Genomic DNA, 16,716 nt, shown 5'->3' with positions numbered 1-16,716 from the left:
GTCTGAACAAAGTAAAACACATCATCAAAAACATAAACTATATACATACATATATACACACACACACAACAGAATATACTGTCTGAAATGCAAAAGGAGAAAGACAGACCGATGGATGGATGGATGGATAGCCCCCCCAAACCCCCCCCCCCCCACACACACACTCTCTTATCAATTTGCACCAGACTTCCTTAAAGACCAATAGATAAAATGTCCATCATTTGTGACTGGCTACCTTGTTTTAGTTTAGTGTGTTTATTTCGGTCATGTAAAAATAAGTACAATAGACAAATATAAAAGTATAGATACAAAACAAAAACAAAAACACAACAAAGCAATACAATGCACTTTGACCGAGCTTATTTTACCCTTCTTAAATTAACATTTTCCTTTCACACATTTTAAAAATTTTGACAGAACAAAGAACCTACATATTCTACATACAGCAGTTTATAAGCGCACTGGTATTTATAATTCAGTTTTATATTTATTAATAATATTATTTTTAAATAAGTTTTTGAATCTGTTAAGTGTGTTACACAGTTTGATTTCTAATTCTAGATTATTCCATTGATTGACTCCTTTAATTGATATACATCTTTGTTTCACATTTGTTCGTACTTTTGCTTTTGTATACACATAAGTCCCTCTTAGTTCATATTTACTGGTTTGAGTCTGAAACATCCTCTGGACACCATCAGGAAGCATATTATTATTTACTTTATACATAATTTGAGCAGTTTTATAGTCCACAAGATCATTGAATTTTAAAGCAGAAGTAAGCGATCCGGTCGTTTTGGCTAACTTCTTGTCAGCCGATGGAGTTAGCAGTCCCCGCCCTCGTCCCTACATCACCACATTCACGCGCATCCCTTGGCTGCACACACAGAGAGGACCGCCCCTTTATGCCGTTCTCTCTCCTCATTGGATAAAGGTTGTAGGATACAAGGAAAGTTTTCTCCTCGGCTTACAGCAGAGCAGAGTGACCGACAGACCTGTATTTTGGACCAAACACTCTATGTAAGTGATTCCCGTCGGAAGATATAACTATTTAGGACTCATATTAACACAAATATTCCGCTTACTTCTGCTTTAAGGTCTGGTTTATGAAAAATGTGTTTGTTGAGTCTCGATAATCAGCCCTTTTGATTATCATTATTGCTCTCTTTTGTAATATGAAAATTGGTTTTGTAATTGTTTTATACGTATGCCCCCAGACCTCTATGCAATAAGTAATGTATGGCTCAACAAATGTTCGGTACAATATGTAGTGAGTATTTGTTGAGGATGTATTTTGTTTTATTTAATGTTGCAACAGATTTTGATATTTTGTTCTTTATATGATTTATATGTGGTTTCCAGCTTAGTTTCTCATCTACAATAACTCCTAAAAATGCATTTATATTAACTCTTTCTATTTCAATATTATTTATCATAATTTGTTGTTAAAGAAAATGATTTTATTGTTGGTACTTCAGCGTGTCAAGCTTCTTTCACTAACATAATGTATAGGCCTACAGTATATTATCTGAAATGATTAGCTAAAATAACAAGATAAGATAAAATAATGACCTGACTTGAGAAAATCAACCTTGTGAAAATCCCTGATACAGTTTATTCTGATTTAAACACGTCACACATTAGTGCGAGGTTCTTTGTAGACAAAGGCCAGAGACAGTTATACTGTAAGAGAGAATTCAATCGAAATGCTAAAATACCTCTTACGTAAAAACCCAGAGAGATAAAACATACGACAGCTGTCTCACGTATTATTTAATAATGTAATATATTGTGTTTGTATGTCTACAAATGAAACTGTCTAGTCTTAAAGCGAAAAGAGGGCATAATAATAATAATAATAATAATAATACATTTTATTTGTTGGCGCCTTTCAAAGCACCCAAGGTCACCTTACAGTAATAGAAAACAACGACAGATAACAGACATTAGTACAGTAGCAAAATAAATATACAAATAATAAACATGCAAATACAGATGGCTAAATGGATGGATAAACAATTGAGGTTAAAGGGAGTAGGCTACTTGACTTGAGTCCCAAGTACATGAGATACGGCAGTCGGTTCCTTCATTCTGGCTCTGCTGCTGCGCCCTGAACCTAGCAAACCTTTGTCCTGTGATAGGTGGTAATCGACAACAAATTGAAACAGCAAATGATGCCTTAATTAAATACTGTTCTTTCCTGATTTTATGTCGGTAAGGCAAGTGCTCTGGAAAACACTTCCTCATTATTAATGAACAGAGTGATGGTTAATCTTCAACAAATATCGACTTTTACCAGAAACCAGACTGAAAAGAACTATGGAGGTGAAGGGCAGGGCTTTGATTTCCAGAAACTTGTTATTTCCTTCATTGGGCATCAATGAATAAACAGGCTGCACCAAAGGGTGCAGCAGTGTGTGTTCTTCAGACACTGTTACCCACTGTGAGCAACAACACGTTCAGCAGAGCGACATCCACACCCAGAACCTCAGACAGTAAACTCTCAGACCAGTGATTTTTTTATGACTGTGTTTTGATATTAATGTGCAAGGATTTGCACTGCAATAGCTCTTACATTTTTAGACTGCACTGATCTGTTTCACCTTCCCCAGAATCCTGTTTTCACCAGCTTTATTATGATGTGCCTGCAGCATCATTCCTTCAGGAAGTGGCAGAAGAATTGCCCCACAAATCGTAAACGTTACATTGTACCTTTCAGAGTAATCTATTCTCATGATAATGAGTCACTAAGAAGGAACAGCAGCTTCTCTGTTACTTTAAGGAAACATGTATCATCTAAATAGGGAAATCCCAAAGATGTTTATGGTTGACATATAACATAGGGCAAATGACCCACTTAAATCAATGCAAGGTAATTACAAGGATATTTCCTCACTGTTACAGACAACCAAGTCTTTCAGTTAAAGCAACATCAAGAAAATGATCTACTCCAATGTCAACAAGAGCTTTGATCATATTTAAAGGCTAGATTTATTTCAAAGGGATATTTCCTTATTATATGTTATTTCTCTCTCTACCATTCTTTAAATGTGATGTATCAGGAAAAAAAAAATCTTTCTTCTTGGAAGAATGACGTTCTCAATCAGATTTGAGCTGGGTTCGCCTGTGTTTTTTTTAATGTCACAGCTCAGATTTGTGCAAGTTTTACCATGATCAAAAAGTGTTTGTGGTTCCCATTTCCTGTCACACACTCTCAACTGTCCTATTGAATAAAGGCATGAAAAGCCCCCCCCAAAAAAGTATTTGTGGACATTTCAGTGGGTGGTCTTCTGCCTTTTTTTTTTGCAAATGAAACCTGACATATGATTTAACCTGCAACAACACTATATTGCAAAAATAAACTTTCCAGAAAAGGCCTAAAAATGAAGCTGCTTGTCTAAAAAAATGAATAAAATCACTTCTTTGTCTTTAAGCATCACAGCACCCTGGTTTACAAGACAATAAATAAAGTTGCAGTCAGTAATAGAAAACCACCCCAATGAGCACAATGACATTGCATATGAATCTAGTCAAATCAGTGATGCGAATGTTAAATTAGCTTTCATCAGGTTGGTCATATATGCTTACAAACATTGTGAAAACAGTGCAAATTTGTTAGGGGATAAGGATCTGTCAGTTGGTCCACACAGACATGTTGGTTGAATTGATCTCAAATTTGGTATCTTTGTCAATTCTGATGATTCTGAGGATCTTACTTTTCATCCACTCCTGCCAGCAGATTGAGGTTTTCACCAAACAAGTGAAATATCTGTGGGACTAGTAGCAACACATTTTCATGATTCTTAAAGGATAAATCCTTTTTCATGTTGGTAGTCCCCTTACTTTTATTCTGTTGTTTTAGATTAAACATTCATGTTCATGTAGCATTTATTGTAATTACTTTGGCGATTGATTTACTTTTCATTCATAACAATCAAGTCAAAAATCAAACTTTTGATTTATGTTTGCACTGACATAGCCAACAGCCTACTGTGTTTTGTGTTTATTACTGTAACAAATGTTAGCATCTGAACATGAAAATATATGGATGACTCGTATGTTAAATATTGGACTCTTTTCTGCCTCCTGTCTTATATCTTGATATTTAAAGATAATTGAATTTATCTCGAAACATCTATTCATTAAAAACCTACATTGCTTATAATATTATTATGCTGCTTTTAGGACACAAATCTTACGCATATCAGTCAAATTTTATTTATTTTCACATAGTTATTAAGTGCAATAATATACAGTTTTCTTTTCCTGAAAATTGAGTGTGGAATGAGGAACATACAGAATAATAAATACATATTTACACAATTATCACACAGAACATCATGTCACAACAATTTCACAAAAACATTTTTGATATTTTGGAAACTAATCTCAGAGTTTTAATACTTCTTGCCAAACTTACAGACAGACAGACCATTATCTTTATTAAGCCACGGTAGGTATGTGAGCTGAGATCTGTTTCACCTTCCCCAGAACATCACAAAGCATCCTGTTTACAGCTTTAACATTATGATGTGCCTGCAGCATCATTCCTTCAGGAAGTGGCAGATAAATTGCCCCACAAATCATAAATGTTTATAATGTAGGCTACCTTTCAGAGTAATTTATCCTCATTTATGATGAGTCACTAAGAAGGAACAGCAGCTACTCTGTTACTTAAAGTTTAAGGAAACATTTATCATCTAAATAAGGAAATCCTAAAGATACGTTGACATACTTTCAAGGTGACACAGCAATTGACCCACTGACCCTCTTGAGGTAATTACAAGGATATTTCCTTACTGTTACAGACAACCAAGTCAGGAAAAAAAATTTCTTCTTGGAAGAATGACGTTCCCAATCAGATTTGAGCAGAGCTGTTTGCCTGTGTTTTGTTTAATGTCACAACTCATTTGTGTTTTTTTTGTTTTTTGTTTTTTTTTTTGCAAATCACTCATCATGACACTTGGAATATAATTTAACCTGCAACAACACTATATTGCAAAAATAAAATTTCCAGAAAAGGCCTGAAAATGAAGCTGCTTGTCTAAAAATAAAATTAAATCACAGACTTCTTTGTCTTTAAGCATTGTAGCACATTGGTTTACAAGACAATAAATAAAGATGCAGTCAGTAATAGAAAACCACCCCAATGAGCACAATGACATTGCATATGAATCTAGTCAAACCAGTGATGTGAATGTTAAATCAGCTTTCATCAGGTCATATATACTTTTCATCCACTCCTGCCAGCAGATTGAGATCTGTGGGACTAGCAACACATTTTCAGGATCGATCCTTTTTCATGTTGGCAGTCCCCTTACTTTTCTTCTGCTGTTTTAGATTCAACATTCATGTTCCTGTATCATTTATTGTAATTACTTTGGCGATTGATTTACTTTTCATTCATAACAATCAAGTCAGTTATGTTTGCACTGACATAGCCAACAGCCTACTGTGTTTTTGTAACAAATGTTAGCACCCTAACATGACATTTTCAACATAATTGAAATGAAACATCTATTTATTAAAAATCTAAATTGCTTATTATATTATTATTCTGCTATTAGGACACAAATCTTACGCATATCAATCAAATTTTATTTATTTTCACAGAATTATTAAGTACAAGAACATACAGTTTTCTTTTCCTGAAAATTAATTGTGGAATGAGGAACATACAGTATAATAAATACATATTTACACAGTTATCACACAGAACATCATGTAACAACAATTTGACAAAAACATTTCTGATATTTTGGAAACTAATCTCAGAGTTTTTATTCTTCTTGCCAAACTTATACAGACAGACCACATCTTTATTAAGAAGAAGAAAGAAGAAGAAACTTTATTTGTATTGCACCTTTCGCAGGTAAAAACCACAAAGTGCTTCACAGTGTTAAAACAATGGCAAGCAACAGTATGTGAGCTGAGATTCTTAAAAGGAATTTCTTCCCAAGAAAGTAAATTGTGAGCGACACATTGATGTTTAATTAAACATGTATAAGCAGCTCTATTCTATTTTTCTTCATATTCTATTCTTCTTAATCTTATCTCAGACTTTCTCGTATTTTTCCTAAATTGCTTAAGGGATGGATGGATGGATGGATGGATGGATGGATGGATGGATGGATGGATGGATGTAGGAGCAGCTCGAAACAGATCTTGTAGAGATGTGAAGTTGATGATCACACCATTGTGCTTTTCAGTCTGTCAAAAATCTGTCGAACCTTTACTGCCGGGACGCAGCCTTCCCTCACAATGGTGATTGTCCCTGAGGAAAGAGTTAGACAGGCTTGGATGAGAAACCAACAAACAAAAATAACAAATGTATTGGGGGTATTTTTCCTTTGTAAAACCTACCTTCGTCAATCTTGAGGCAGTTGACAATAGTAGAAGCAACAAGTTCATTCGAGTTTCCATCACACAGAACTCCTTGGAGCTTGTGTCCAAGTCGACTGCAAAAGACAAAAATGTTGAAAAGGGGATAATTATGTAAATGTGCATGAGATGCTCACATAGGTCAAATAATTCCCCTACAGTATAAGGACTTGAGTACAGTTTAGTCCTGTAAAAAGATGCTTACTTGATGACCATGCTGTGGTGGGTGCTGTCTACCTCTCCACTGGGATTGGCTGAGGTGATGGCGAGGGGTCCAGTGATGTCACATAGGTGGCAGGTCACAGTGTGGTCAGGGACACGGATCATGATGCTGTCCCTGGTACCAACACGGTCATAAGCTGGTCCCACTCCTACAGTACACAGTTTTAAAAGGTTTTAAGTTTCAAGTTAAATGCTGGTAACAGTCATTTATTGGAGCTAAAGTCAGTCATAAATATTTAACTGAGGCTGCCAAGTGTACCTAGCCTCAACAGCCAGTCGCCTTTGCTGACAATGCAGCTGATTCCTCCAGGATACACATTCCTCATAAACTCCCAGAGCAGAGGACTGAAGGGAGGCTTGGCTGCTACCAGCTGGTCCACACTAGAGATGCAGATACAGATGGGCTTCTCTGCTGGTCTGTCCTGAGGCATATCAAAGACAAAAGATTGATTACTGATTACACAGTGGAATCTGGATTTAATGACATATCCCATAATGCGTCATCGTTTATTCTCACTTTAATGTTGTAGATCTTTTCTATAGCTTGAGGGTTCTTGCAGGAAGCAGCCAGGGCGTAGACAGTGTCTGTGGGAATACCACAGACTCCACCTTCCTCCAGAAGGCCAGCGATCTTCAGGAGACCACTGGTGTGTCGTGAATTTGCCACTGGACAGGGTGACTTTTCAGAGGTGTCCTGTTTCACTGTCTCCTATGGCAGGCCACAGTGGAAGGAACACATTTATAATGGGTGAACAGGATGAAAACTGCTATAGTATCAGTGGGTAATACAATATGAGTCTTTTGATAGATACCTTTATTAAGGGAGGGCCCATAGGTAGCAGTCTCTGTGAGAAGATGCAGTTGACCAGAGATGCCAGGGCTCCATATATACAAATGATTGAAACAAGAGCCAGCATAGCCACTGTGGAAAAGATTGATGAAGTTTTTAACCATATCTACATTATAAAAAAACTATAAATATGTGTAGAATTAGGCTGTATTAACTTTCTAGTTGATATGGCAGTCGCTGCAGGGTGGACAGCAGGAAACAGACCAGAACAACCTCCATGATTGTTGTTAGAAACAACAAAACCAGGTTCCTGTGGGCAGCTGATAGAAACAATGGAAAGAATTACATTACCGGATCAACTAGTGATGATTCAAAATCATAATGACAATAACAAATCTTTTAAAAGTGCAAACATGGGTAATCATACCTATCAGCATGAGGAAAGCATTAATGACCAGGAAAGCAATCGCTCCTGCTGTAAAGCCATTGAATGCCTCACTGGGAAATTGTAGCAGGTCACCTGAAAAAACAACAAAACCACAAGCTGTGCTTAGAATCTTGTGTAATTCAATTATTGTGTAGCTCTACAATTAGATGATTGAACCAACATACCAGCAAACCTAAACCAGGTCCAGGTTGCCCACACTGCTACATAGAAGGACGAGATGACGGATCCAAAGCGTCCACCTCCAGTGACTTGCAGCCGGCTGACATAGATCTGGATGATGGCTCCAGAGATTAGGACCCAAGGGACAGTCAGATTGAGGAAGGAAGGATTTGTGCTTGAGACACGTGTATGGAGGGCTGAGAGAGCTGCAACCCCATTGGAGAGGTAGAACAGGGCATCTGAAACCTGAAACACTTCCTGGTCTTCTGCTCTAGACTTGCCACACGTGAAAGCTTTCTGTAGTTGGTCAGTGGAGATGGGCTGTGGGCCAACAGGGATGAGAGACTTCTCTGCTATTGTGTTGATGAGGCGTGAGAAGGTACCATACAGGGAGGCTGCGGTGAACAGGGAGCAAGCTACACCAAAGAAGATGTAGTAACCTTGGACTGGGATCTGGGGTACTGTTGATACTGTGAGCAGGACAAAGAGCAAGTTGTGGATCAGTTCCAGGACGTCCATGTTCAGGCCTCCCACGCAGAGCACCAAGGCTGCTGCCACAAAGAACCAGTCCCCCACCATTGCTGCCCTCCCTGAGACCACTGTATTCTCCCCAACAATCAGTACAGATAGCACAAACTCATCCCAAGCCTTGATAAGCCAATATGTAGCATGTAGACCAAACTTTGTTGTATGGTAACAATCTTGGCGCAGGTAGGCATAGTAGCTTGAGAACAGCTGGGTGACTGAGATGATGGAGACCCATGTAACTCCTAAGCCAAAGGAGTCCATGTACCCAAAGCTGTAGAAAGCAAAGACAAAGGGGGCAACAGTGTCACAGAAGAAACCCAAGGCCATGGGCTCTGCATATTTTGTGTTTTTCTTCTTCTCTTGGCCAATGCTCTGGGCACTTCCTGAGTTGGCGGTCCCTAGCAGGAGAACATTAAAGAGTGGGGTGCCAAAGCCTTTCAGGGCCCATCGCTGAGTCAGACCTTTGACAAGCAATGCAGCCGAACCATAGATGGCAAAAAGGAGAATGAGCAACTCCAGAACTCCGGAGACCACAAGAGCCCAGGAGCTCGCCACTACAGCTACGGCTTCAAAAATCAAGGTGGCTGTAATGGCCCCAAAAACAAAAGGCATGATGTAGTTGACTGTGGCCGAGCAGAAGGCTAGGAGGAATGACAGAAGGATGTAGGGGACCAGACCAGCAATCGCTGACTCGTTTAGGGTCAGAAATATATTGCAAGTGTCTGAGGTGGAATTCAGACATGTGTTGTTTGTCGTGTTAGTGGACAAGGACATGTTGTTTGTCATTTGATCTGCTAGAGGTACTGTAATAGTAGTTTTATCTGACTCGTTTAGGGCCAGAAATACATTGTACAAAGGGATATCTGTGATGGTCATCGTGATATTGGATGGGGAAAAAGTACTCATCATTTGATCTGCTAGAGGTACTGTTATAGGAGTTTCATTGATGGCACCAAAGTAGATTCTAGTCGCTCCAAAACTGCTCCAAAGGGCAGCATAGCCAATGAAGGCAGTGCCACTCAGGTGATCGTATTTTCTGAAGGAAAGCAGTCCAGCCACCAGTTGGCAAATACCACCAATTACAATGAGATGGACACCTGGAAAACCATGAAACTGAATTTAGTCACAATTTTACATGGCAGTTGACTATATTATTTAAACAGAGTTATCCAACAATTTTACCTGCCAGTATGTTTTCCAATCCTTTTGGTGCAATGCCAGTATGTGCTGCATTGAAGTTCTGCAGAAGTACCAGGAATGCACTGATCCCATTGGATAAAATGCCCAAAACTCCTGGTTCACCATAAAAACTTGCTGGAAACCCATCTAGTGTTGCCATAGTGTCAAACTGTACTGGAACAGTGAAAGGTGTGACACAGGAAATGTTTCAATGAATGTAGAGGCTGCACTCAGCATTAACACAAAACTTAGACAGTACAAGTGAGTCAGAAAGTGAGAATACTGTGTTATTCTTGCCAAAGTGGGATTATCTAAAAATATTTTGCAAAATATGAGGCAATTCTTCATCCAACTTATAAGCATAGTGAGTAAAGTTACTGTTGTGAGTGTCTGAGTGGAAAATACAAACTTTCTATTAGTAAAGCACTGTACAAACACAAACAGGATTAAAAGCAAATAGTAACACATGCGGGAAATATAAATATATTGTAATGACATTCATTTATATGATAATTGATTTTTTAATTTAAAATTAAGATGGGGCATTCTCCTCTTTCGGAGTTTTTTCTCTTTTTTCTCTCAGAGGCCTCAGAGTCCCAGACCCACCCACGGTGCAACATGATGGCAGCAGGCACAGAAGAAAAGCTGTATTCACCTTCCCTGTCCTAAGGACTGGAAAGCAGGTGTCCACATAAGTAAACTACTTATCCTTAACAAACTCACCAATGTTTACCCCAAAGGCTAAGGTACTGTTTTTAATTTTAGGAAGTTATTCTGGAAATAAACTTCTTCTTAGCTGACATTTACAAATGTTATAAATAACAACATCAAATTGTAATAATATGGCTGTGGGTAGATATTAAGTCTATTAGAGCACATCATGATCATCAATTTCTTTATATAGCATTTCATAGGCAACATGTAGTTACGTTTTTTTTTTGTGCTAGGCAGCAAAAAGGACATTTGAAAATTGAGTCTTACCTGAAAAAGAATCTCAGACAAGTGAGCTGTTGAGTTGTTCTGAAGCAACGAAGAAGGTTTGTCATAAATAAGGCTTCCTTATGTGTAGGAGGAGTTCATGAAAATTCCCCTACCCTATCCTATAACCTGCTACCTGGAAGGTGACATCACTGCCTCTCATCATAGACAATGAAGTTACACTCCTCCTTCCCCCTCCTTGGAGTTAGTGGTGCTGTTTAAGATGACGACAATGATGAGGTCTACTCTGGAAATTCCTTGTTTAAATCTGATAATGTTTTGTTATGGATATGCTAGCCCTTCCCTGTTCCTCCCTGGCTGGTATCAGGGGTCATTGTGTGTCCTGGCTTATATAAGGCAGGTGCCCTCTCAGTATGAAAAGCATCAGCATCTTCAACAACTTGTTGACTGCAAAACTCCTGCACCAGTGGGGAAAGAAGAAATAAGAGCAACGTGAGAGAAACAACTGACTGAAGCTATGATCTCCACACTACAGGTAAGGATTCATTATATTAATAGAGATGTGATATTTTGTGATTTGAAAAAAAAGAAGAAGCATAAATCATGTTTATGTAAAGCTGATTTTTGTGGAGCTACCTTGAGGGTAGTTTTAGGATTTAATATAAAACGTATAAAACAAAGCTGTCACTGTGTGGGTGTTGCACCTTATTGGCAAAATGTGGAGCATATCTCACCTGTTACAGCACCGCCTCTTCGGCACAGCAGCTCTTTCAAAAGAGGAACAGATTTAATTAGTAATGAGTTTGACAAAGAAATGGCTTCAAATCACTGCACATGTCCACAGCCTGTTATAGATATAAGATGCAAAACAATGTTGTATTAATGCAGTAAATGTGGGTCTGTAAATATATTTCCTGTTGGTCTGGCAGAAAACCATTAGACCAATGTGGGCTGCCAGAGGACTGCATAAGTCAGCAGTGGAAGGTAAACTCAGCTTTCCTTTTTTTCCATTACTTCCGCTTGATTCGACATAAACATGTACACTCCCTCATTTCTTTTCTCTTATTTGATCACCATGTCCCTTGCTCCTTTCCCCTCTGCAGTTCTGAAGAGTCCAGCCCCTGAGGACACAGTCACAGCCAGCTTTGGGAAGTTCATCAGTGAAATAAAGCCTCAGCATTTGTCCCCCACCGTCCTCCACCGCAGCCAAAGGATGGTGCTGGACAGCATTGGGGTTGGTCTGATTGGCAGCACAACAGAGGTGTTTGAACTGGCCCTGCAGCACTGTCAGGTGAGGCACAGGAGGGAGAGATTAAAAAGAAGGGACAGACTAACATTTTTATCAGATCTGTGGCAATGAGAAGGATGAAAGCAAATGCCTTACTTTGAATGCTATGTGTGGACAGACGAGATGAAGGAAAGCAAACACTGTTATTATTATAACATTGCACTCATATAACTTGGGAACAGACAGGTTTTTATGGCTTTTGACATTTTTTCCACACATTTCCCTGATTGGTTTAGGACTTACAAAGAAACTTATTCAGTCTCCATTACCTGAAGAGTGATGTGCCTGAGCTATTTAAAGTAAAGTTCATGTAATGTGTGCTTGTCTTTGTGATGACTGGAAAATATTGTATTAAAAATGTCCCTGTGACGACTCCCTGTGTTTACCTGTCTCTGTCTTTTCCCCTCAGCACATGTACGCACCCGATGACATCAGCTCTGTTTACGGACGTAGAGGCACCAGGCTCTCCCCGACACTGGCAGCTTTTGTCAATGGAGTGGCGGTGAGTGTGAATAGGTGGAACCGATGTGTCACCATTGTCTGCAGTACACCAGACAATTTCGGATGCACTAATATCATTACCTCAACCGAACCATGGCTATCTTATACTCAGCTAGCTATAGCACAATCTGGACAGCCTGCCACAGTAGGGGTTGATGAAAATTGACCTTTTCATATCAGTTTCCATCATTATGTCTGCAAACATAGTTTGACCACCACTTCTAAAGAAGTCATGAGGATGTAAAGCTGATGCCTCCAGCCTGCATGTTCCTTTGATGGTTAATATGTTATGGCAAATGAAAAGATTTTCCAGTTAAAGCACACTGACTACAGGGGCCACTTAGTATAGTGAGTGTTGACCAAGAAGTGCAGTATTGGAAATGTAATCATCTGATGTTCAATCTGTTTTCAAGAAACTATTATGTTCAAACATTTGATGATGATGAAAATGTTCTTGTTTCAGACTCACTCCATGGACTTTGATGATACATGGCACCCTGCCACTCACCCCTCAGGAGCAGTTCTTCCTGCTGTGTTGGCACTCAGTGACATGATGCCCGCTAATAGAAAACCTAGTGGCCTGGACTTCCTGCTGGCTTTCAATGTCGGCATCGAGATCCAGGGACGACTGATGAGGTTCTCTAATGAGGCCCACAACATCCCCAAGAGGTGAGAACCCCAGAGTCCTATTGATAACGCCAACTACAATTTATGGGCTAATAGCAGCAGGTGGAAATAAGGATAAAGCCAGTTCCTTGCTAAAGATTTTTTTTTTTTTTTTTTACATAAGTCTCAAGAGATCCATATACAGTATGACTCTGCTGATCTCTGCAGTGTGGTTTACAAGGCCGGTGCAATGTAATGTGCAGTCTGTCAGTGGTGCCAATGAGCTGTGAAAGGCGTGTTACAGGGACAGCAGAGGCTCTGTGGGTAATGTTAGCACAATTAGCCATGTGGAGGAGAATCACACTAGACTCCTTTTGCCAAGTGTTTACACCAGTCAAATGACCCACCACAGCATTTGCTTGTTTTTCAAGTACTGAAATGACTAAAACTCAACTTCCTTTAACATCCCTGAAATACACTGTCTCTGTCTGTGGAGAGGAGAGTCACGTAGTCACTCAGTGCTGTTTGTCCAAAGAGACATATTTACACACAGGATTTCTGCTGAAGCCAGGAAAATGTAAAATGCTCCTTTAGTCACGAGACTAATTTGCTCCAAAACAAGTAACCAAAGGCTCTCTTCTCTCTCATCACCAGGTTTCACCCTCCCAGTGTGGTGGGGACAATGGGAAGTGCAGCTGCCTGTGCTCGCCTCTTGTCCTTGGATGACTCCCAGTGCAGTCACGCCTTGGCCATAGCTGCTTCTCTATCTGGAGCCCCCATGGCCAATGCTGCCACTCAGTCCAAACCCCTCCACATTGGCAATGCTTCACGTTTGGGGCTGGAGGCTGCTCTGCTGGCCTCCCGAGGCCTGGAGGCCAGTCCCCTGGTGCTGGATGCTGTGGCAGGGGTGGCCGGCTTCAGTGCTTTTTATGAAGACTATGTGCCACAGCCTTTACAATCACCCAGTCATGACAGCCATATGTTCCTGCTTGAGGAGCAAGACATGGGCTTTAAGCGTTTCCCCGCCCATCTGGGGATGCACTGGGTGGCAGATGCCGCAGCCTCGGTCCATAAGCTTATTGTGGGACTCGGCCCTGGCACCGTCTCCCCAGCTCAAATCCAGGACATCCAGCTCAGAGTCCCCAAATCAAAGTACATCAACAGGCCTTTCCCTGAGTCTGAGCATGAGGCGCGCCACTCCTTCCAGTTCAATGCCTGCAGCGCTCTCCTGGATGGTGAGGTGACGGTACAGTCCTTCACACCCGCTGCCATGAGCCGCCCCGAGCTGCTCGCTCTGCTGAGCCGCGTTCACATGGAGCATCCTGATGACAACCCAGCAAACTTCAACCGCATGTACGGCGAGCTCCAGGTGACACTTGTTGGAGGAGACATTCTGAGCGGGCGCTGTGACACCTTCTACGGTCACTGGCGCAACCCACTGACCAATGAGAGCCTGAGGAAGAAGTTCAGAAACAACGCAGGGGCGGTGCTTCCCTCAGAGAAGGTTGAGAGGCTGATTGATGTGGTGGACGAGCTGCACAAACATGAGAGCTGCACCTCCCTTCTCTCAGAGCTGCAGTGAACATTTACAGACACACATATCAATGCAAAAGAGAAATTATTGTACATAAATACATAAAATAACATTTTACCCACGAATATATTGTTAAATATGTTTAAAGTTATTAATTTTTGGTTAGGTGACGAATATTTAATGTCCAAATTAACATGCCAAATATGCAACATTTGCATGGGAAGTAGCCATTGTATAGGCCATTAAACTACACTTGCTAATCGACAGTTTTTTTTTTTGTTTGTTTTTACAACTATACTCAATTATTCACTGCTGAAAAACACAGAAATACCTGCTGGGACATCTGAACATTTTTATCAAATGTATATTGCAAAGTTATTGGATTGTATTTTTTCATTCCATGAAGAGATCAATGTTATGGCTTGTGAAAAATGAAGGAAGATTTACATACTTTCAAATATTACCATTGTACATAAAACTGATTAGACTGAATATAAACTGCTTATACTGATTAATGGCAACAATTAATTCTTAAAATGTTAATGTTGTTGTTTGACATTAAAAATAAATATTACATAAATGTAGTATTTTTGTTTGTGTTTTTATATTCAATAACTAGAATTTCCAATAACAGAGGACCATGTTTTTAATCTTTTGTTTATGGTTTTAAAAAAAGCAGAGAAAATTAGTGACTTATGAGGTTGAATAGTGCAGCACATTAGTCTGATATTAGGTTAATTACTTACAATAAATTATTTGTAGAGATCAGTAACCTCATTTTCATCACAGGGACTGAGATTTTTGTGTCCTTGAGTTGAAGCAAGCAGGACGTTTGCAGAGCAAGAGAAGTTAACAAGTAACTGCAATGCATACAAAACATAAAATCTGGTGTTTTCCATTTCAAGTGAGTGCATTTGTACTGTACTGAGCAAAATGGGGAGGTACCCACTTTGTGTTTCAGTTAAAAAAAGAATCATTGGTTATTGGGGAAAACTAATAGAAGGTAAAGAAAGTAAACTGAGCAAAATAATGTATAACTGTCTATTTAGTCTGTATAACTCAGGTGCATTTACGTCACCATGGATCCTGCAGGTTAAGCAGATATTGGATGAGTGTGGGTTGTCATATGTTTGGCTCTCTCAAAGATGTGTTAATTCTGACTGGCTGAAGCTAACTGTCGAACAGAGACTGAAAGATCAGTTCCAGCAGACATGGAGAAGTGAACTTGGCAGTATGATGTGACATCATGTGACATCTATATTGAGTTTAAACAAGAGTTTAAGTTAGAAAAGTATTTATTGTGTTCAAATCAAAAGTACAGACAGGCCATCTGCCACTTTAGAGTGAACAACATCAGAATACCAAAAGTTATTGGAAGGTACAAAGGACTCGATAGAAGTCGGAGGTTATGTGATTTATGTAAAGACGGCCAGATTGGTGATGAGTTCCATGTTCTGTTTGAATGCAAAAACACATGTATTGTATATCTAAGAGAAAAATACCTCCCTAAATACTATGTTTGTCGCCCATCTATGTTTAAACTAATTTTGTTATTACAGTCTGATAAAAGAAAAGTTATTTATAAACTAGGTGCTTTTCTGAAATGTGTTCTTCCTCTGTTTAAGTGACTTTGCTCTGTCCTGGTCAGAGATGTATGTACAAAGCATGTACAGCCTCCACTGCCTCTTGCTATGTCTGATTATTTGTACTGTTTTATTGTTTGTGCTCCAAACCACTTGCGTGGTCGTGAGAAAAAAATAAAGTAAAGTAAAAATAAGCATCCGTGTTTGAAAGAAAAAGGAAGTGCTGGAAAAACAGGGTGTTTTCCTCATTCTAATTTGTGGTCCAAAAGTTAATAATTGGCAATAAGTCTGAGGAGGAAACAGACACCTTTCTTGATGACACACTCTGTTTCATGCACTTAGGTCAGCAGTATTAGCCCTGTCTGGACAGGGTGTTTCCACAATTGAGGTTAAAGAGATTAGAGGTAATTTCCAGTAATACTTTATTAACGTGAGGCCTCTCTGACAGACAGCGGCAGACTTTTATTTCATACATTTTTCTCTGTTATTCAATGAGTTAACAATGTAGTAAACACAACAGTTTACAACAACCTGGTCAAATCACTAAAATGTAATTAC

At 39.4% G+C, this 16,716-nt stretch overlaps 2 protein-coding genes across 4 annotated transcripts; one reads left to right on the top strand and one right to left on the bottom strand.

Moving 5' to 3' along the window:
• Nucleotides 1-5,919: 5,919 nt before the first annotated feature.
• LOC146980009 (uncharacterized) lies at nucleotides 5,920-9,873 on the bottom strand. Of its 3 annotated transcripts, none has more exons than XM_085790063.1 (11): nucleotides 9,711-9,873; nucleotides 9,456-9,625; nucleotides 8,006-9,353; nucleotides 7,821-7,913; nucleotides 7,609-7,713; nucleotides 7,416-7,525; nucleotides 7,121-7,312; nucleotides 6,863-7,025; nucleotides 6,587-6,752; nucleotides 6,364-6,458; nucleotides 5,920-6,274 (listed from the first exon to the last, which is right to left on the bottom strand). In XM_085790063.1, exons 1-11 carry the CDS (start codon nucleotides 9,865-9,867, stop codon nucleotides 6,189-6,191), a joined length of 2,685 nt encoding a protein of 894 aa, XP_085646189.1. In that variant the 5' UTR covers nucleotides 9,868-9,873; the 3' UTR covers nucleotides 5,920-6,188. The 3 variants fall into 3 exon arrangements, with proteins under 3 accessions (XP_085646189.1, XP_085646188.1, XP_085646190.1); XM_085790064.1 differs by having other exon boundaries at nucleotides 6,123-6,274; nucleotides 8,006-9,322; nucleotides 9,431-9,625; XM_085790062.1 differs by lacking the exons at nucleotides 9,456-9,625; nucleotides 9,711-9,873 and having other exon boundaries at nucleotides 8,006-9,334.
• Nucleotides 9,874-11,020: 1,147 nt separating this feature from the next.
• On the top strand, nucleotides 11,021-14,643 carry LOC146980008 (cis-aconitate decarboxylase-like). Its single transcript, XM_085790065.1, has 6 exons — nucleotides 11,021-11,181; nucleotides 11,576-11,630; nucleotides 11,750-11,937; nucleotides 12,344-12,436; nucleotides 12,899-13,104; nucleotides 13,696-14,643. Exons 1-6 carry the CDS (start codon nucleotides 11,164-11,166, stop codon nucleotides 14,621-14,623), a joined length of 1,488 nt encoding a protein of 495 aa, XP_085646191.1. The 5' UTR covers nucleotides 11,021-11,163; the 3' UTR covers nucleotides 14,624-14,643.
• The last annotated feature ends 2,073 nt before the right edge of the window (nucleotides 14,644-16,716 follow it).

This window comes from Trachurus japonicus, chromosome 10, assembly GCF_045865225.1.
Source record: "Trachurus japonicus isolate A0001 chromosome 10, Traja_1.0".
Classification (NCBI taxonomy): Eukaryota; Metazoa; Chordata; class Actinopteri; order Carangiformes; family Carangidae; genus Trachurus; species Trachurus japonicus.
The sequence above is the reverse complement of the archived record's forward strand: the minus strand, read 5'-3'. Positions and strand labels throughout refer to the sequence as shown.